General features: G+C 34.3%; 2 protein-coding genes across 5 annotated transcripts; both read left to right on the top strand.

The window, feature by feature from the left end:
• Positions 1 to 470: 470 nt before the first annotated feature.
• Positions 471 to 3,899, top strand: CSLC12 (Cellulose-synthase-like C12). Its single transcript, XM_011018768.1, has 5 exons — positions 471 to 1,630; positions 1,731 to 2,039; positions 2,211 to 2,501; positions 2,628 to 2,741; positions 2,849 to 3,899. The coding sequence occupies exons 1-5, from the start codon at positions 866 to 868 to the stop codon at positions 3,473 to 3,475; spliced, it is 2,106 nt and encodes a 701-aa protein (XP_011017070.1). The 5' UTR covers positions 471 to 865; the 3' UTR covers positions 3,476 to 3,899.
• A 7,506-nt stretch (positions 3,900 to 11,405) lies between these two features.
• LOC105120520 (uncharacterized protein At3g49720-like) lies at positions 11,406 to 14,600 on the top strand. 4 transcript variants are annotated; one of them, XM_011018765.1, is made up of 7 exons: positions 11,406 to 11,580; positions 11,738 to 11,894; positions 12,043 to 12,082; positions 12,319 to 12,360; positions 12,757 to 13,131; positions 13,830 to 13,885; positions 14,333 to 14,600. In XM_011018765.1, exons 2-7 carry the CDS (start codon positions 11,772 to 11,774, stop codon positions 14,483 to 14,485), a joined length of 789 nt encoding a protein of 262 aa, XP_011017067.1. In that variant the 5' UTR covers positions 11,406 to 11,580; positions 11,738 to 11,771; the 3' UTR covers positions 14,486 to 14,600. The 4 variants fall into 4 exon arrangements, with proteins under 4 accessions (XP_011017067.1, XP_011017065.1, XP_011017069.1 ...); XM_011018763.1 differs by having other exon boundaries at positions 11,733 to 11,894; XM_011018767.1 differs by lacking the exons at positions 11,406 to 11,580; positions 11,738 to 11,894; positions 12,043 to 12,082; positions 12,319 to 12,360 and adding an exon at positions 12,400 to 12,672.
• Positions 14,601 to 20,064: the final 5,464 nt, after the last annotated feature.

Here is a 20,064-nt window from a genome sequence, read left to right as displayed (position 1 = left end):
ATATTAGAAAAAAATCTCAAAAAGAAAAAAATTCCATTTAATACCCAATTAAAGGTGTGGATAGCTCAAGGTCAGTTTCCTTCCACATCAAAAATAACACTCAAGGTGTTTTAAAATTAATTTCTTATTGTAATTGAATTTAATTATGGTATCTAATTAATGAATAGGTAAAATTTATATAAAAGATAAAGTTTATTTTATTTTTAAAGAATAAAACCATCTCCTTGTAGCGACATGACAGATGCTGTGCGTGTCTATTTATGTTGCATTACAACTGATTGTGTCTGTCTACAGTGTGCCCTCGCCCACTTCCATCAAAAAATAAAAAATAAAAAATAAATATTTAATTATTTTTAAAGAAGAAAAACTCTAGAAAAAAGACGTGGTGAGCTGTTTCCCTTCTCTTGTCTAAATTCCTCCTCTGTACATCACTCCCTCTCTCTATAATTTCTCCTCCTCCTTATATATAATCTCACTGCAAGCTGTAATTGAGTGAGAGCTTTTCTGGACTCATATCCCAAGTTCATTGTCTCTTTCCTTCTCTCACTCTCTCTATCTCGAAAACGACCCTCTCTCTTTTTTTTCTTCCCCTTTCTCCATCTTAACAAATAGTTATCGTATAAATTGTCTCTTCATAGCACCGTAATTTAGAGACTTCTCGCTTTAGTTACTTACCCTTTCTCCTCCACGCGTCTTTCTTTTCACACATTCTCTCTCACATCATGTTATCAAAATTTTAGCCTTTTTTTAGCCTCAAAACAAAGACAAAGATCGGGTTTCTAACGCATCTGTTCCTTTACATTGCGAGTCCGAATCCTTTTGTTTTATAGATCAGAACCCCAAAAGAGAAAGGCTTTAAACGGCAATGGCACCCTCGTTTGACTGGTGGGCAAAGGACAGCCATAAAGGAACACCGGTTGTAGTCAAAATGGAGAACCCAAACTGGTCAATGGTGGAGCTGGAAGGCCCGTCAGAGGAAGATTTCTTGATCGCTGACTCACCGAGTCGACTCGGCCGAGACAAATCACGTAACAAAAACGCTAAGCAACTCACATGGGTTCTTCTCTTAAAAGCCCACAAAGCTGCCGGTTGCTTGACCTCCATTGCCACCACAATGGTCTCTCTCGGCTCCGCCATAAAGCGCCGCATCCACTCAGGCCGCACCGACACCGAAACCACAGACATCGACCGGGAGAATGAGAACCCGACTGTTAAAACAAGATTCTATACTTCCATCAAGATTTTTCTGTGGATGTCAGTTTTGCTATTAGGCTTTGAGATTGCTGCTTATTTTAAAGGGTGGCATTTTGGAGCTCCACATCTCCAATTGCAGTACTTATTAGCGACACCGTTTGGGTTTAAAGATATCTTTGATTCCTTGTATTCACGGTGGGTCTTATTTCGTGTGGAGTATCTCGCTCCTCCATTGCAATTTCTAGCCAATGCGTGTATTGTGCTCTTCCTTATCCAGAGTATTGATAGGCTTGTCCTTTGTTTGGGTTGTTTCTGGATCCGGTTTAAGAACATTAAACCAATCCCCAAACAAGACGCTGTTGCTGATCTTGAATCTGGTGAAAATGGCTTCTTTCCTATGGTTCTTGTCCAGATTCCCATGTGCAATGAGAAAGAGGTACCTTCAAATTTCAAAATTTTAGCTCTTACTTTTAGTCGGTTATTTGTGTGCGTATGTGTTTTTTTTTTTAATTTAAATTTGGTTTTCCCCCCACAAGGTTTATCAACAATCAATAGCTGCTGTGTGTAATTTAGACTGGCCAAAATCGAAGTTTTTAATACAAATTTTAGATGATTCTGACGATCCAACTACGCAATTGTTGATCAAAGAGGAAGTTCATAAATGGCAGCAAGAGGGGGCCCGCATTTTGTATAGGCATCGTGTAATTAGAGACGGGTATAAAGCTGGCAATCTCAAGTCTGCGATGAATTGTAGCTATGTCAAAGACTATGAGTATGTTGCTATTTTCGATGCCGACTTTCAGCCAACCCCTGACTTCCTCAAAAGAACAGTTCCTCACTTTAAGGTACTTAACTTCGATTCCTTAGTGTTATTTTCTTTTTAATTTATTTTCATCTAATTTCAAGTAAGGGAGTTAAATTTATATGAAACTCAGTGGCAAAATTGGATAGGTAGTTAATTTAAACTTTCTATCGTCTAAAGACAAAGTGCTGAAATTGATTGTGGCATTACACAGGATAATGAGGAGATCGGGCTTGTTCAGGCAAGATGGTCTTTTGTGAACAAGGATGAGAACTTGTTGACTAGGTTGCAGAACATTAATTTAGCGTTTCATTTTGAAGTAGAACAGCAAGTGAATGGAACTTTCATTAACTTTTTTGGATTCAATGGAACTGCTGGTGTGTGGAGGATAAAAGCTTTGGAGGAGTCCGGTGGTTGGTTGGAGAGGACTACTGTCGAGGACATGGACATTGCTGTTCGTGCCCATCTTCATGGCTGGAAGTTCATTTTCCTCAATGATGTTGAGGTATTACAGTTTTCTTTTTAGTTTATATCACCGAGTGTTTTGTCATTGATTTCAGTGAGCATCTCACTAAATCTAGTGGCGGTTAATGGCTTGTATGAGGTTTAACAGTTTTTGTTTTATGTTCAGTGTCAGTGCGAATTGCCTGAATCATATGAAGCATATAGAAAGCAACAACACAGATGGCATTCTGGACCCATGCAGCTATTTAGACTCTGCTTACCTGATATTATTCGATCCAAGGTATATACTTTTTCGAATACCTTCTCCTGTAATTACATTTTTTCCCTATTTTTGTGCTGGTTTTATTTTGCTGATTTTGCTATGTAATGTGTATTGGTCTTTTGCAGATTAGCATGTGGAAGAAATTCAACATGATTTTTCTTTTCTTTCTGCTCAGAAAGCTGATCCTGCCATTTTATTCTTTCACACTCTTCTGCATAATTCTCCCCATGACGATGTTTATACCAGAGGCTGAGCTCCCAGCATGGGTTGTGTGTTACATTCCAGCTACCATGTCATTTCTCAACATTCTCCCAGCCCCCAAATCCTTCCCTTTCATTGTCCCTTACCTTCTGTTTGAAAACACTATGTCAGTGACCAAGTTCAATGCTATGATCTCTGGCCTATTCCAGCTTGGAAGTGCCTATGAATGGGTTGTTACTAAGAAGTCTGGCCGATCTTCTGAGGGTGATCTTGTTTCCTTGCTTCAGAAAGAAACGAAGCATCAAAGGGGTTCTTCTGAGCCAAATCTTGATGAATTGAAGGAAGAAATTATGCAACAAGATCAGAAGGACAAGAAGAAAAAGAAGCATAATAGAATATATATGAAAGAGTTGGCACTGGCTTTCCTTCTCTTAACGGCTTCAGCAAGGAGTTTGCTTTCTGCTCAGGGGATTCATTTCTACTTCTTGCTATTTCAAGGGATATCATTCTTGCTTGTCGGTCTAGATTTGATAGGAGAGCAGGTTCAGTGAAGGAAGCATGACAGATTTTGTGAGATATATTGCCGATATAAACATAGGCGACTTGGGTGGACAAGAAGTATGATTATCACTGAAAAGAAAATTTACACGGGGAAGTTGTACTGCGGGCTGGGAGTGCTTCTTTTCTTGATTGCCCCCAACCCTTCAGAACCCCAATACATTGCGCACCCAATATGAGGTACAAATATTGTGTTATATGGACAGAATAATGACTGCGGTTGGGCAAGAAAGATACAGTAGATAGTGTTTATGTTTCTCATTACATGTAAGGTTCTTTTTATTTTTTTATTTTCTCCTTTTCTGCCTCTTGTATTGTTTTTTTTATTCTTTCGTTTTTGGTTCAATTCTTTTGTAAGAGAAATTGTCTGTTCAAACATCAAAGAAGAATTCTAATTACAGCTTCAAGGTTCATCACTCTTTTTTTCTATTACTATAATTCATGCCAGCTTGTTACATCTGTTTGTGGTTAATTGCTACTTATGGCTGACTTTGACGGTAGTGAAAGCAAATCTTGCTCGTCTGGTCTGGAGTCGCTCAGCTAAGACTAGCAGCCATTTCACTTCTCAGGACACTTGACAAATCACTTCGGTGTTATGTAAATTAGCGAGAATCTACTAATAATTCAATTTTCAAAATAACTTGAATCTGTGCTTAGAAACGTTTTCAAGAATGTGCCAACTTTGCGGATGGCTCCTGTGACTGTTCCAGGTATTGTGATTTTTGGCTTGAGTATTATTATTATGATTTGATGGAAAGGCTAGAGCTAGTCTTCAACTACTTTCATCCGAAATCATCTACGAATTTATGGCTTGGCAGTGTAGATTCGAAGATCATAGACAGATGCCTAGTAAGTGCAAAAAGCGTGCTAAGCTAGAATTGATGATAATTCGACGAGGTTGCTTTTCGAGCACAAAAACAAAATCGATCTGGTATCTGGGTTGCACATGGGAGTGTTGTTTTGTCTGGTTTCTCCGCCTGGCCCATCTCGAAGGTGTCTTAACCGTATTTATGCTTAGGAAGCAGCTGGACCACGCCATGACATGGATTCCTTTTAAATCTACTCTCCTTGGAAGCGCATTCAAAAGTCTTCCTGTAGAAAACTTTCCTTTCCGTTCTCTTCAACCTTCCCAGCCCAGCTTTCTCTTCTTTGTTTTTCGTGGGATGAATACTTCCACACCAATAGGACAAAAGAGATTTAGGTATGTGTGAGAGAGGGTATGTGGCAGAGATCCATAGGTCCATGAGGAGTGCTGATCGTCCAAATGGCAAGGCTAGATCACAGGAAATTTGAAACAAAAATCTTCATTTTTTTACAGTTTATAGTCCAGGCCAAAAAACACGAACATTGAATATTGAGTTGGGGTCCCCGCAGACGAGCGGTATTCAACAAGAACGGGCGGCACATCTGTGAATTTGACGGGCATGTGGCATCTGTTTTCTGTGGGGTTTTTTCTTCAATACGGCAGGCAAGTGTGTTAGAGGCTCTTACATATGTCACCCTTAAGTACACTTTATGTAATAAATCCAGCTCACCCATCTCTCACCTGAGCTGCAGTTTCCCTGGTTTCCATATATCTAAAAAAAATAAGGATTGAATAAAAAGGGAAATCGCGCGATTAACTTTTTTCGCAGGTTGTTAACAAAAGTCCAAATCAGGTAGATAACTCTGTGCTGAATTTGTCTAAAATAATACCAACCATGTAACATGAGCGGTCTTCTCAGTTTTGCTCCCCTTTTTTCATGGGAAGCCCTTGCTTTTATTGGGGTATTATCCTCCACCTCCAACCTTATTCTGCTGGCAAAGGCTTGGTAGAAGATGTCATCACACATGGATATACACTGTCGTACAGCTATATTCTTCTCTCTTTTGGCAAAATAGAAAGGGATCATCACGGATTGGATTTTTGCTACTTGAATTCCCAACCCTTTTAGCACTGAAAGCTATTCGCACGTTGCGTAAGAGCTTAACCTCATCGAAAGAACCCTAATTTCGAACTAAATCAACGTGAAATTAATGGGCATGCATCATAAAATGGAAAATGGAGATGCAATCGTCCTTTTCAAGTAGGGTTTCTATCTTGAAAGAATCTTATAAATATTTTAAGCTGTCAGGCCAATTTTGCTAGCTTTATGGCTAGGGACTTCTCTTAGGGTCAGTTTTTGAAATGGGATCCGTCAATGTGTAGCAAATTTAATGTCTGATTGTAATTTAGCCAGTGATTTTTGCCTGATAATCACTTGCGGAACCAGGGACCACTGCAGATTATATATATATATATATATATATATATATATATATATATATATATCGCTTTGCTTGGTAACGCAACAAAAATATTTGACGGGACGGCTGTAGACTCTAGAAGATCATAGAATATGCATGCTTATATCATAATCAATGATCGATCCCGATACGAAATTCTTCTGTTCATACCAACTGTGCATGTGATGAGGCCCGTTACGATCCCCCCTTCCCGCAATTTTATCGCTATCTTTGATTGATGCGGTTGAATTGTTCTTACAAAAATTAACGGTGTTTGTTTTGAGAAATACTAAAATCACTAATTCATTGCCGTATCGATTGCAATCACTTTGAAAAAGCGAAGCATGGGAGTCGTCTCATTAATTAATGACACATTGGGCACAAGACCCCCTTCTGTAGCCACGGCCTTCTCTCATGGACGATGTGCATTGGGGCAAGATAAATGAGCTGAAACTGTATAACTACCGGCGGTGCATGCTTCTTTATGTATATACAAGGAGAGAGTTGCATTGTGGTGCCAATTCGTGTGGGCATTGCCTTGACGGATCGGCCACCAATCACCCCGCACGTGATCATCACTTACCACCACACTTGTTATCATCTCATGACGCCCAGTCGCACATGGTCAGCCCTCCACGTTATGGTCACCATTCCATGCTGTTCTTAGCCGCTATCCATGCCACACCGTTTGGGCCAAGGCTCAAACGACCAAAAATTTCCCTCCTCTTTTATTTTTCACTATTTTTTTCACCTCTTGTACTATCTAAGCACATTCATAAATACAGGGTTAACACTATTTTTTTCTAGTCAATGATAAACAGTATAACAATACACGCATATATTATATTTAATATAAATAAAATATATTTTTTTACAATCAATAATCATTGATAATTACTTACCTATTTATTAATATTTATTAATAAAATGAAAGACACTGCAATTAAAGATAGGTGTCAACATTTTCACAAATCAATTATCATACAACTCTGCATCTCTTAAGGTGAGTTGGTATAATTAGGATTTATAAATACTTTGAGTGATTAAATAAACAAGAAAGATTCCTGTAAATCACAATTTTCTCATACTCAACATTTCATTCTTGATGTTATACTTTTTCTCATTTCTGTCTTCTTTGTTCTATAAGAAACTTATGTTTTTAAGATAATTAAGCCCAAACACCAAACCTATATGTCTTGGTCAAGGATAACAACCTATAAAAAACCTAATTTATTTGTAAATTTTTCATGACTTTATCAATGGTGTTGTTTATGAAAAAGTAAACAAAAAACCACTTCATCACTTTTTACACACATAAAAAAAACTATTTTAATGTCTAACGAAACTCCAGGACAATAAAGAGTAATTGACACCCTATCACAAAGACTCTAACTCTCTTACATCTCTAATAACTCACCTACAAAGTGCAAGTGCTCAATAATATTATGTTGTCTATACAAGAATAACTTCACACTCTTTTGTTCCATTAATAAAACATTCAACATATAACTCTATTGTGTGCATTGAATACAAAGAGAAAACTTTAGTTTCATGAAGGAACAAAATAAAATGACATGCAACAAAGAGAAAACTTTAGTTTCATGAAGGAATTCAATAATAGTATGCATGATACTCCTACTCTCTGAATGAGTCGTTTTGTTTATGAAGAAAACTCTACATATCCTAGTCAAAAGTATGACTATCTGTATTAATTCTCGTCTTACTCTCATTTGTACACTTTCTAATAAAAAAGCTTAGACGCAAGATGAAACTAGCTTTTAAGAATGAACCCTAATCCAATCATCTAGGAGATTCTCCATTTTATCATATAGTGTTACACACTCATCTCTTTAAAGAATGTGCCATTATAAAATTATTTGGGATAACTATGACAACTTTACATATTTTAGAGAGCATATATAGAATGTTAAAAGCATTCTAGAATAGTGACAATAAAAAATAATTTCATGTGCAGGATTTTCCTGTAAATTTTCATGGATATGCTAGATTAAGGTATCACAATCTTGATTAAGGGTCCATCTTATGTCTTCATGATCTCTACATGAATCTCATTTCTTGTTTTAGCACAAATATTTTAACTAAAAAGAGCACAATATAGCTTTTTATCATCATCCAATAAGAAAATAAAAACACCAGAGTATATCTCTAAATATTTAATGAGAAAATATTCAACATAAAAAATATGCTTGAACTAATTACCACTAATACCCTGATTGGTAGAGTTTACAACTGCTCATTATGGGAATGACAATATACACTACCTAACAATACTTTTATTGGAGTTAAATACACAGTGGAAAATTGTATTAAGGTGGAATAAGTCAGCATGTCTAATAAGTTGCCTACACTTTCACTAAACAAAGTTTCCCCAACATCATTGATCTCTAATCAAAGCATCTAAAAAGAGTATCAAGATCTTTAACCAAAACATCTAAAAAGAGTACCAAGAAACACATTCAAGATCGCTTTATATTTCATAAACTTCTGACCGTTTATCTAATTACCACACAGACTAAGGTGCTATTTATTATCAATAAGAAATAATTTATGTAATGTCACCTATTTATGAAAAGTGGAACATACATGAGAAATTCTAATATGTTTTGTCTTTTTCACTGTGATTATAGGCATGATAATGAGGATTGCCACGCCTTGAAAAAAAGATAGAAAGATTGATTACAAAAGGTTACTTTCACTATTTCATGAAAAAAAAACCCCGAGTATAAAATAAAATAAGTCTACATAATTGATGATTTGTCTAAAATTAAATGATCCACAAATAAGCTCCATGAATCTTATCTCCATCTTCTGAACTTTGTAATAAAAGCAATAATTATTTTTCATATCTATAATATATTCAGAAAAAATATCTATTAAAATCTTCAAACATGTCTATGGGAAAATCTTTACGGTGAGATCTTTATGTCACTAAACGTATCTTCATTGAATTTTCATACGTGTCTCTAATGTCTCTAAATGATCATAATCCTTTTCAGGTCCTAATAACCGTTTTTTTATAGGTCCTCATGACAACTTGTCTTCTATATAATTGAGGATCCTGCTCTAATCTTTGTGACTACTCATATAATATTTTTTTATCTAAAACGCATTATGAAATACATACATAGACCACATTTACTTTTACACTAATTTTTTGTTACTCTACTTCTCTTCATAAACAACATTATTAAATTATTCTCTCATACAGAAATATTGACGAAAAAATTATACGATAAAAACTTTTATGCGGATACCTTGCAAAACATAAAAGACTAACATTTAGATGCTTAACTATGGTAACAATCTTATATTCATAACATGTAAAAAATTAGTAGTTTCTTATCCTATTTTTTCTAATTAAGTCTATCAAATACTTTTGTTTAAAACATTTTTTTTAGAAGGGTAAATGATGCTATGTATTTTTTATAATAAAATAAAATATGAGCATTTTGTTTGGGATAAAACCTAAACAGAAAGCCAACACAATGCTATTTTTTTTTAAAATAGCTCCAATAACATGGCATCATAAAATAACTCCTTTTGGGCCATGCTTAAAAGGAATGACCACCAACCACCCAACGCTTGTGGTCATCACTCTACTTGATACCATTTTACATCATACATGGCCACCACCCCTATGTCGTTCATGACCACTAACCATGCCACATCATTTGGGGTCAATACCACTCTGTTTAGGTATGATCAAAATAAAATAGCATTATAATGTAATTTTTTTTTTGCCATGCTTAAATGGAGTGGCCATTAGCCACCTCATAGGTGTGGTCACCACACATTACCCCACATATATAATCATCACATGTCATCCATAGACACCCCATACTATGGTCACCATGTTATATTATTTATGGCTTCTAACCAAACCTCACTGTTTGGGCTAAGATCCAAATAACCAAATCATTTTTTTTTATGTTACGTATGCTATCAATTACGCATATATCTATTTTTTTTTTTAGAGTTAGAAGATCACTTCATAGCTACTAACCATATCACACTGTTTGCTTTCAAACATTTTCTAACTTAAACATTAGAAAATCCCTTATGGATTTTTTCAAGATAATCAAACCCAAAACACGAAGCTCTTATTCAAAGCTCCACACATCTTGGCTTGGGATCATGGCTTATGGAAAACTTAATTTAAGTGTGCAATTTTTATATGATTTCATTATTTATCAAGTAACAAGTCTTTATAAGTATAATGAACACATATATTTTCACTTTCTCATTGTAACAAATAATATCTGGTTTGTGGGCTACTTTAACATCTGATTGTTATATATAGTCGCTACATGCTTCGAAATAATGCATTTTATCTCTTAAATTTCATATGTATTACAAATCCTTTGTGTTAGGATAGTGTAAAAGCAACATACTGAGTTCTCAACCACGTCAGGCATCATTATACTTTTTATACTAAAAAAATCAGGGTGTAACACACCTTCTTCAATATTCATCTGAATAATGGAGGAAGCTGATTTTTCATTTTTTTTCTTCATTTTACCTCATTTTTTTTAATAACCTTTTTTTTCCTTTCATTTTTGTTATTTTTTTCTTAATTTCATCCTTCAGCACTTACTTGATTTTGAATTTGTCTTTATAAATTATTATGGTTTTTTTATGAATTTATTATAGTTTTAAACAAATATCTTGATTTTTAGTTTGTGCTTGGTTTTATAAGCGTCTAATTTTTTTTCTCGTATAATTAAGTAAAAAATATTTTTTTAAAAACAAAGTTCTTAAACGTAGTGGAATCCATCACTCGAATCACATATTTAATGGGTTAAGTAGCGAAACCAAGATTGATTTAATATGTTGTTGTTTCAAAATTAAAAAGGATCATTTTAATTTTTGTTTTAAGTTGACTGAGTTACGTCAGAATATTAAAAAGGATCATTTTAATTTTTGTTTTAAGTTGACTGACATACATCAGAATAAATTTTACATAATTTAATTTTATGCTCATATTATATAAAAAGTTAAGTAATTAAATTTAAAAATTAATTTGTTAGATTAAATTTAATAATAATATCAAATATTTTTTTATAATCTAAACACTTCTTTTTATATAAAAAATTTAATTTGAGAAAGTGTACTCATCACTGCCATCAATGCTAGGGGAGTTGAATACGAGTGGGATCCAGCTTAAAGAACGCATATAATATCAGAAAGAAGGGCATGACATTTCCTCCTTTGCTCAGCTTATAAAAGAGGAAAAAAAAAAAAACATCATAAAAGGAATAAAGTGGACCCGGGAATCAAAAACTGCTAGGAAACCATCCATGGACCAGGCCTTGTAGGGCTTCCTACAATCGTACAATTACTTTAGACCTTAGCCGCAACTTGTAAGAATTTTAAACCCTTGGGCCTTTCTTATTATGGACACCCTGTTGGATCCGGCATTGCTAAAGGCTCTTCCCCAGCATTATGGCCCAAATGGCAAGGCCTTGATACATGCCATTAAGAAAAAGAATAAGGACCCCAAAGAATAAGGACTCTTGTTTTTGAGGTTAGAGAGTTTTTGTAAAATTTAATTGATTTTTTTATATTAATATTAAAAATAAATTTTAAAAATAAAAGTAATATTTCGAGTTAAAAAATATTCTAAAAGACAGCAGAGAGAAAACTGCCGGGAAAACAGTTGGCTGAAGCCCGTTGTCACAGCCAACGCGAACGGGTGTAGCAATTCCTGCGTTTGCAAACCACAGAAGAAACACACAAGTCATGTAATCTTTTGGATCCATACATTCCTCTAGTTTCTCGAAAAATAAGGTTGTTACACTCTTACTGTCTCTAGGTAATTTCCACTTTCGTTTTTTTTCTCATCTGCATCGCATTGTCTTAGGCCGATTTTTGTCTAATTACCTTTTCGAATTTGTGCGGTCTAAATGCTTTGTATATTTATGGAGATGGTTGCCTAGCTCACTTGATTTTTCTTTTTGAAAACAGCGTAGGATATCGTAATTTCAAATTAATTAATTTGCAGCAATGTCAAGGAGATCATCAAAACATTCTCGGCGATATGGAGAGAGTGGAGGGATAGGTGCTCTTTTTGGCTTCAATTCCCAGCCACATTCTTCCCCATATTTGCCCATTGCACCTATTCTCCTGGTACTTGTTCATTTTGGCTTTAAGAAAAAGATAAAAAATCGAATCTGTGTATATTTATTCAATGTTGTTGGATTGAAATGGATTAGACACGGCGTAAGGATCAGTGGACTCTGATTTATTATTTCTATTTTCGATGGAGAATTTTCAGGGAGCAGTCTTTCTTTTTGCTTATTTATACAGCAGTCCAGGTTGGTACCCCGTTAAACCCATGAGTAATATCTTATTGATCTCGCCAATACTTCCTCTGCCGCGTCTTCATTTCTGTCACTTCAAAAATTCTTGCTGCATGTTACCATTTCATAATGTGGCTTACCTGCAAAGGAGGCAGGGTGAATTAGCCAATTGCAACTTTTCATCATATACATTCACAGATTCCACAACTTTTATCTGGTTATCATTTGACTGTCTTTTATTCGCATGGTAGGACAATTTGGCGGCAACAAACAGGCTTTTAACAGGGTTCAAGGTAAAGTTGGCTGACTGAATTTTCAGAGCTTTGGTTCACTGTAGTTTAATGTTGTGTAACAATATGATGGCGATTTCTTTTACACTGTCATCCTCAGAAGGCATCGTGTGACATTTGATATCAATACTTTCCACTAATTGCCTTGCAAATTTTACTTTTTGCTTGTCAAAATTCATTAGAGTGGTCATTTCGAGCATCAACATTTAAACTATCTAGTCCTTTTTATTTTTTCAATTTCATTTGAATGGACTTTGCTGATCATGAATAGAGACCACTGGAGATTTAAATGCCAAGAATCCTGTTTTCACAATGGTTACTGTTATCGTTGTATGTCCTTTTTTTAATACCCAAGTTACCTTCGATTTCAAGGGTATGAACTCTTTTCTGCTTATGCAGGTGATTTTTCATGCACTGTTGAGGTTCAAGAAGCAATCCCAATTTTGAAGAAGGCTTATGGAGATAGCACGCACAAAGTTTTGCATATGGGCCCCAATACTTGTTCTGTGGTTTCTCACTTGCTAAAAGAAGAGGAGACTGAAGCCTGGGGTGTCGAACCATATGACATAGAGGACGCTGATGGTAACTGCAAGGCACTTGTGAGGAGGGGTATCGTGCGCGTTGCTGATATCAAGTTTCCTCTTCCTTACAGACCAAAATCATTCTCTCTTGTAATTGTGTCAGATGCTGTGGATTACTTGTCACCTAGATACCTCAACAAGACAATTCCAGATCTGGCTAGGGTATCAGCTGATGGTCTTGTAATATTTACAGGTAAAAGGAGCTCCTGCTATCTAATATACTAGAAATTTTCATGCGCACTTTTTGATCTCAGATTTTGTTTGTTGGGTGCTGTTTTTAAAATTATCAAATTCTCATGAAATAGGTTGATATTCTTCACTAGGTTAGATCAACTGATGATTTTTTTTCCATTTATGAACTATATGTAGAAGCTATACCAATCAACACCTACAAAAAAAATTGAAGTCTTTTTTTTTGCGAGTCCTTGAAATTGGATTTTTTTGGAAGTTCTGTGTTTATATTTGCTCCCTTAAAAACCATGACCAGGATCAGCTTAACAGTTCTTAATGTTGGAGAAAGACACACTCTAAAAAATGGTGCTGGAGAAAGGAGTAAGTTGTGATTTTTGTTCCCAGAATTGGTGATGGGATATAAATTTATTATGGCAAGAGATTGTTACAGATAGCAGTCATTTTGCTAGATGAACTCGGCTCAACTCATACTTTTTTGCTAGATGATCTCAGCTCAACTCATACTTTTTCTTTCGGATGAATATAAATAACGTATTGAATTAAAAATTAGAAATACAGATACAATCAAAGTCGATAAGGTGTGGCTGTAAATGCATCAAGTCTGATATCAAACAGCCCAACAAAGAAAGCTAGAAACAAGCACAATAGAAGCCTTTCGTGCTTCACCTTTTAAATTACTTTTTGTTGTGATAAATGCAGGCCTTCCAGGTCAACACAGAGCTAAAGTTGCAGAAGTGACCAAATTTGGAAGGGCGGTAAGTGACTTAATTTTGGGATCAGAATCGGTTCCTGGATCACTGCACGTTGTCTGTGTTTAGGAGTTGCATGAAATTGTAGCACACGCGTAATATTTATGTCGAGATGAGTTTCTGCGTCTATATTATATAACATATTATGGTCTGAAAGAAATATTATGGAAGTTAGATCAATTAACTAACTCAACGTTTCTAGCCCGATTCTCTCTCTTGTAAATAAAATAATGAAGATTCCATAAGTCTAGCCCTTAGAACTGTTGGAGATAAAACAATGCTTGACATCTAGAAATTTATTTGCACAACATTTTCAAATGCTGTTCTTAGAGTTATCTTTATTGTGTGTCATTTACAAAATATGTCTGATCTGTTTCCGTATCATTAAACTACTCCTACTCTGAAAATGATGTGATGCAAGCTTTTTCTTCTTTTTTCTTTTTTGCGCTGCAGGCTAAATTGAGGAGCTCGGCTTGGTGGGTACGGTTTTTTCTTCAGACTAGCTTAGAAGAAAATGAAGCTGCCATTAAGAAGTTTCAGCAGGCTGCAACAAAGAGCTCATACCACCCAAATTGCCAAATTTTCCACCTCAAGTCATTCAATTGAGATCATATTTATGCACCATCATTTTAATTGTAATTTTCCAACTCAAGCAATACAATTGATGTCTTCTGCATAATCACTGTCAACATCGTTGTCTATGCATCTAAATCATTTTTTTGCGCGCATTTGTATCAGAGTAATTCAAATTCTTTACGAATGATTTATCCCAAAACAGGAAAAAAAAGAAGCAAATTCCTATAGAAAGTTTTCTGGGGTTGATGCTGTCACCACTGTGTGCAAGATCAAACTAGGCCTTCGCCGTCAATTGATTGATGCAGTCGGTGTTCCGTTGTGTTTGTCACGCCTTGTTTTGGTTTTCCGTTAATGCATGATTATTTTAAGAAAAAAAAAAGGGATCATTTTATGTCCCATCAAGTACAGTTTATGCATCAGCGAGTGAAAAATCTGGGAAACTCATGTCCCAGCTATCGTGTAAAATGCACATCCGGAGAAGCATTGCACGGTGCTCAATTTTATAGTCGCACCATGGCATGTGTTAGTCATGAAAAAACACGAACTTCTGCGTTACAGCAATGAGTGGCCGGTAGGTTGGCAGGAACGTCTAAACTAGGACCCTGTTAGATTAGTAGTTGGCTCATCTCAGCATGCAGTATGAGCATGTTCTATGAATATGAAAAATCATTTCAGAAAAGGTTTCATATTCATCAAGTGCGCGGACGATGGTAAATGAATTATTCAGTCATTTTCAAATCTTCTAGAAGTAGGATAATTAAAATTGGTTGTAGATTTGCAATGAATGTCATAATCTTGTTCTTGATTATTAATGACAGTGATTACAACACTGTCGAAAACTGAATAGTTGCTTGCAATCATTTACTACAGAATTTTGTTGAATCAAGTTCACAATAATGTGGATTTCAGAGCAGTGCTTTCTGAAGTGCGCGCCTGAGGTCCTCCCGCCATTGGTAATAATAGTCTGATAGAGCTATACCCAACTTGAGATTCACAGCCTTGCTTGTTTCACAATAATTGTTCAAGCACCTGGGTCCTTGAACAGGTTAATGGCATAAATTATTAAGGTCCATTTCGATTTCAATTGCAATTTTGCTCCTTTGTGTACTCCATTGTGGGCTATAGCTTGGCAGTTTTCACCAGCTGTGGTCCTTTTAATGGTAAGATGTGAAGAATACGCTCAAAGGAAACTTGACCCCAATTACGACAGCACTCTCCTCTCCTCTATGATTCCAAGTTTTTTGTTCCAAGAATTTGTCCACGACATTACAAGTGCAAGAAACCAATAAACAGAAGATCACTTTCGGTGGTGACTGGACAAGGAATAAGACAATATGCGTGGCCTGGCCCTGCTTTCTTGTTCTTGCAAACTACAAACTGCCAATAATCAAATAGCCGACACCTAAAAATCTTTGACTTTGAGGCGACCCTAGCGTGCCCGTGCGGTAGCAGGATGTCCCCTTGAGTTTGAGTGTATCAGCGAAAGAGCCAAAGTAATGTCTGGCTGGTCTGTGTAGAAACAACCACTGCTAAGACAATTATAATGAGACCTTAGACTTTTATGTGTGCATGTTGGTGTCTTCAAGACAGTCCATGGTTTTTTTCAATGAATGCTTTGAATAGGACCAAATTAGTCAAGTGCGTCAGGGTTCCCTATGCACTTGTGGTAAACATAATCCAATATCAACAGCCAATATTAACTGGTTTGGAAATGAGAAATTGTCAGATGTTAGGACATAGGCAACTGAAAGACAACACAAACCAATTAATATGTGTTTTTAGTAACGTAGTTGAAAGTGCTTCTTCGTAATTTTTTTGTTTTAAAAATAAATTTTAAATTAGTGTTTTTTTATCCACATCTCTAATGTTTCAAAGAAAAAAAAATCCATAAAAATCTCAATGGTGAGATTTTCACATCTTCAAATATATCTCAATTAAAAATCTTCATAGTAAGATAATCTTCATGTCTTAACTGAACTTTCATACATGTCTTCTATATCTCTAAAAAGATAAGAGAACTCTTTAGATTCCTCGACCATTTGTATTTAAAAGAATTAGAAATCCTTTTACAAGTTTCTAAGACCATTTATTTTTAAAGAGATTAATGATTTTTTTTCAAGTCTCTATAATTTCTTATCTCTAAATAAATTAAGAATCATTCTATAAAAAAATTAATAAAATTATGAGAACTCTCATACAGACGTGTTTATAAAGAAGGTAATATCCTTATAAAAAAAATTAAATTTTCTCCTACCACTTTTACTAGTTAAATCTTTCAAATATATCTATTTTAAAGAGAAATGATGGTGCATGATTAAAAAAATATTCTAGCTATTTGGGTATAATTACATTCTAGCCATTTACACCGAGACTTGCCTAAATTCTCTCTCCTCCCCTTACTATTTTCCCTTTACTTCTCAACACATGGGTTGTACAAACCATACTTGTAGGGGTGGAGCAAGAAAATTTTTTTGAAAAGGGCCAATTAAAAAAATTATTTTAAAAAGATTTGTTTTATTAAAATATATATTAAATGAGGGCTAAGAGAGGGGCTGGGGAAATTTTTCTTGCAAGGGCCAGAGCCCCTGCCAGCCCCCCTGCCTCTGCCACTGCATACTTGGACACACACTTAATATATTTTTGAGTTTTGATAAGTGAGGATGCAACGTCTTGTTCTATCCACGTACATATAATTTTATATTTTTTTATTAAATTTATGTAGGGTTAACACCAAAGTTATAGCCAATTATCGTACGTATATGCAAAATATTCTATGTTAAAGAAAACATTTTTTTTTTGTGTTAATGGTTATTTTGTATCAATATATTATTGACAATCACTAATCTCTTCACCAATTAATTGTTGTGCAACCAATATCCCGTGATGAGTTAACATGATCGAAATCTATGAACATCCCGAGTCACTGGATAAATGAAATAAACTCTACAATAATTAACTTTTCCATATATTTTATACACTTATCAACTTAAACATCAGGAAATCCCTCATTCCATGAAAATACTATTTTTTCAAGCGAACTTCCGGTCATTGATCAGCTTAACAACAAGTCCTAGATATAAAACTTACATCTCAAGCCCAGGCCTAGGATCACAAGCTATTGAAAACTCAAATTCAGCATGAAGTTATCTCGCGACTCGATCATGCATGTACCCAATTCATCTATTATGCAAAACCAATCACATTATAGAAATTCATTAGGGTAGCTGATAATAGTAGTAGATCAACTATACACGAATATGAGAGAATTCATTACTTACTAATCTATTTTAAGGGCATGAAAGACAGCATTGCTAGCTCTGATTAATAAAAATGGGCTTAAAAGTATAGTTGATTTAATTGATTATTTTTTTTAGATTAACGTGGGTGTTCGAATTAGCTTGCGTGCACCACGACTAATCCCACGGGCCCTGAAGTTAACGACCATGTAAGCCTCCAATGGCTATCATATGAGCAACCAATGACTCGAACCTAAAATCATAGAGGGAGCAAACTTCTTAATTCCAAGTCTTTATCACTTGGCCACCCCCTAGATGATTTGATTTAATTGATTATTGCATGACGTTGAAAGTGTATTTTGCTGATTTGGAGATGATTGCAGGACATGCATGTTGAACACGGGCCCCCTCCAAACCAAGAACAGGGCCAAAGCCGAAAGCTGAATGGAAAATCGATAATTCTACCAAAAGGGTTTTGAAATTCTTCCCACTTTCCACCATTAATTAATTTAAGATGAGTGAGGGAGGACCTTTACATGAAAAAAACTTACCAATGAAATGGTGAAAGTACCGTAAATTATTATGGGTTATAATAATAAAATTATATTTTTTCCATAAAAAAAAACCTATCGAACTAGTTTATAGGAAGAGATTTGTATTTTTACAGGATTTATTTATCATTTTAGAGTTGCTAAGGAGCATCTCTATCATTTCTTAAATTCCCTTGCGTAGTTGATTTACCTTGACAGTCTTGAACGCAAAGAACCACTACTATAACCTAGGGCACTCTTGATTTTTTTACCTTTTGAAGCAAGATCATGTTTGAGTGTTTTTTTATGATTATTTTTTAAAATATTTTTTATTTTAAAAATATATTAAAATAATATTTTTTTATTTTTTAAAAATTATTTTTAATATTAAAGCATCAAAATGATATTAAAACACTAAAAAATAAATATATCAAATTACTCATGTTCTTTAAAATTAAAATTCTGAATAATTACTCGCAAATCGCAAGGAAAAAGCCATTCACGATTTTATTTGTTCATTTTTCATGATATAAAGTCAAATACTCATTAATTAAGTTGTGCGATCAAGCGTAGAATTCGGCTTACAATTGCGAGCAACCCTTCGTACAGTAAAGGATTCAACACCTGTCTGACTCTGCATTTTGTTCTTTTAGGGCTTGCTGACAAGTGTCCAATCCAAGGACACCATTGTTAACGACCGTTGAAGCTCTCTCACCCAACTCCGTCGCCAGGTATATAATTAAACTCCACGCCAAGGTGGTAAAATATGTATTTTTTACTTTGGTAAACAAAATACAAAATAAGTTTGAACTGTAAAAATATATGGTAAAATTATAAAATTATAATTTTTTATATAATTTTAATAAAAATTTATATATAATTCAAATATTTTAAAATATATGATATATAGTTCAAATAAAAATTCATAAATAATTAAAGTATCTTAAAAAATATATGGTTCAACAATTCAATATCTATACCATGTTTTTATTCCATATCAAGTTTATTATTGGACTTTTTTTTTCTAGATATTATAAATTTAATAATTCAAGAACTAACTCAAATAAGTTTTATAATCAATCCAAATATAATATGATTTTAATTAAAAATTTATTAAAAAGTACTATAATACATGTATTATACATAATATTTTTTTATTTTTAATATTAATATACTAAAATAATTTAAAAATATAAAAAATATTAATTTATAACTTAAAAAAATTAAAAGAAAAAAACTTTTAGAATACCAATTAGGCTAGAAATAGCTTTTGTTTATAACATTAGTGATGAAAGACACTATTGATAGGTGACGTAGGTGAAATTAAAAAAGTTAAGTTAATAAGTAATTAAGGATGAGTTAATCAAGAGAGGTTAATTGTGCTGTTGAAGTGAAAATAAGAGAGAATATATTGGAAATCGAGCCCGCCAAGAAAGTTTACCATGTCATTCCCTGTAGCTGGCATAATGGCAGGCTGTTATAACACATATTATGCAGTGCAGTATATGTTTTTATTGAAATTATAAAATTACTATCAAAATTGATATGTATTTTTCTAGAATTTTATTTTATTTTATTAATTTTTAAATTTTTTAAATAATTTTATATATTAATCATATATTAACTTATAAAATTATATAATTTTACGAGTTAAATCATGATCTTAACAAACTTGCTCCACACTATCCGAGAATTGTGCTGTCCATATTTCTTTAATTGCAAATATACCCTTATCACCACCCACCTTGAATGAGAAACTCCTTTCGAGTATTAAACTTCATCCACATCTGTAGGGTTTGTTGTAGCTGGCCATTGATTTAGTTTTGTTCTTATATTGAGCAGT

The sequence above is a fragment of the Populus euphratica genome, unplaced genomic scaffold (genome assembly GCF_000495115.2).
Source record: "Populus euphratica unplaced genomic scaffold, PopEup_1.0 scaffold6.1, whole genome shotgun sequence".
Classification (NCBI taxonomy): domain Eukaryota; kingdom Viridiplantae; phylum Streptophyta; class Magnoliopsida; order Malpighiales; family Salicaceae; genus Populus; species Populus euphratica.
This window is presented reverse-complemented; position numbering and strand designations above follow the sequence as displayed.

What these genes read in the sequence shown, in the direction of transcription:
- LOC105120520 (XM_011018765.1), top strand. Translation starts at nt 11,772, where the DNA reads ATGTCAAGGAGATCATCAAAACATTCTCGGCGATATGGAGAGAGTGGA. An exon ending in TTATTTATACAGCAGTCCAG is followed by an intron (nt 12,083 to 12,318) that starts GTTGGTACCCCG and finishes TTCGCATGGTAG; the next exon opens with GACAATTTGGCGGCAACAAA. An exon ending in TGACCAAATTTGGAAGGGCG is followed by an intron (nt 13,886 to 14,332) that starts GTAAGTGACTTA and finishes TTTGCGCTGCAG; the next exon opens with GCTAAATTGAGGAGCTCGGC.
- CSLC12 (XM_011018768.1), top strand. Translation starts at nt 866, where the DNA reads ATGGCACCCTCGTTTGACTGGTGGGCAAAGGACAGCCATAAAGGAACA. An exon ending in CCATGTGCAATGAGAAAGAG is followed by an intron (nt 1,631 to 1,730) that starts GTACCTTCAAAT and finishes TCCCCCCACAAG; the next exon opens with GTTTATCAACAATCAATAGC. An exon ending in GAACAGTTCCTCACTTTAAG is followed by an intron (nt 2,040 to 2,210) that starts GTACTTAACTTC and finishes GGCATTACACAG; the next exon opens with GATAATGAGGAGATCGGGCT.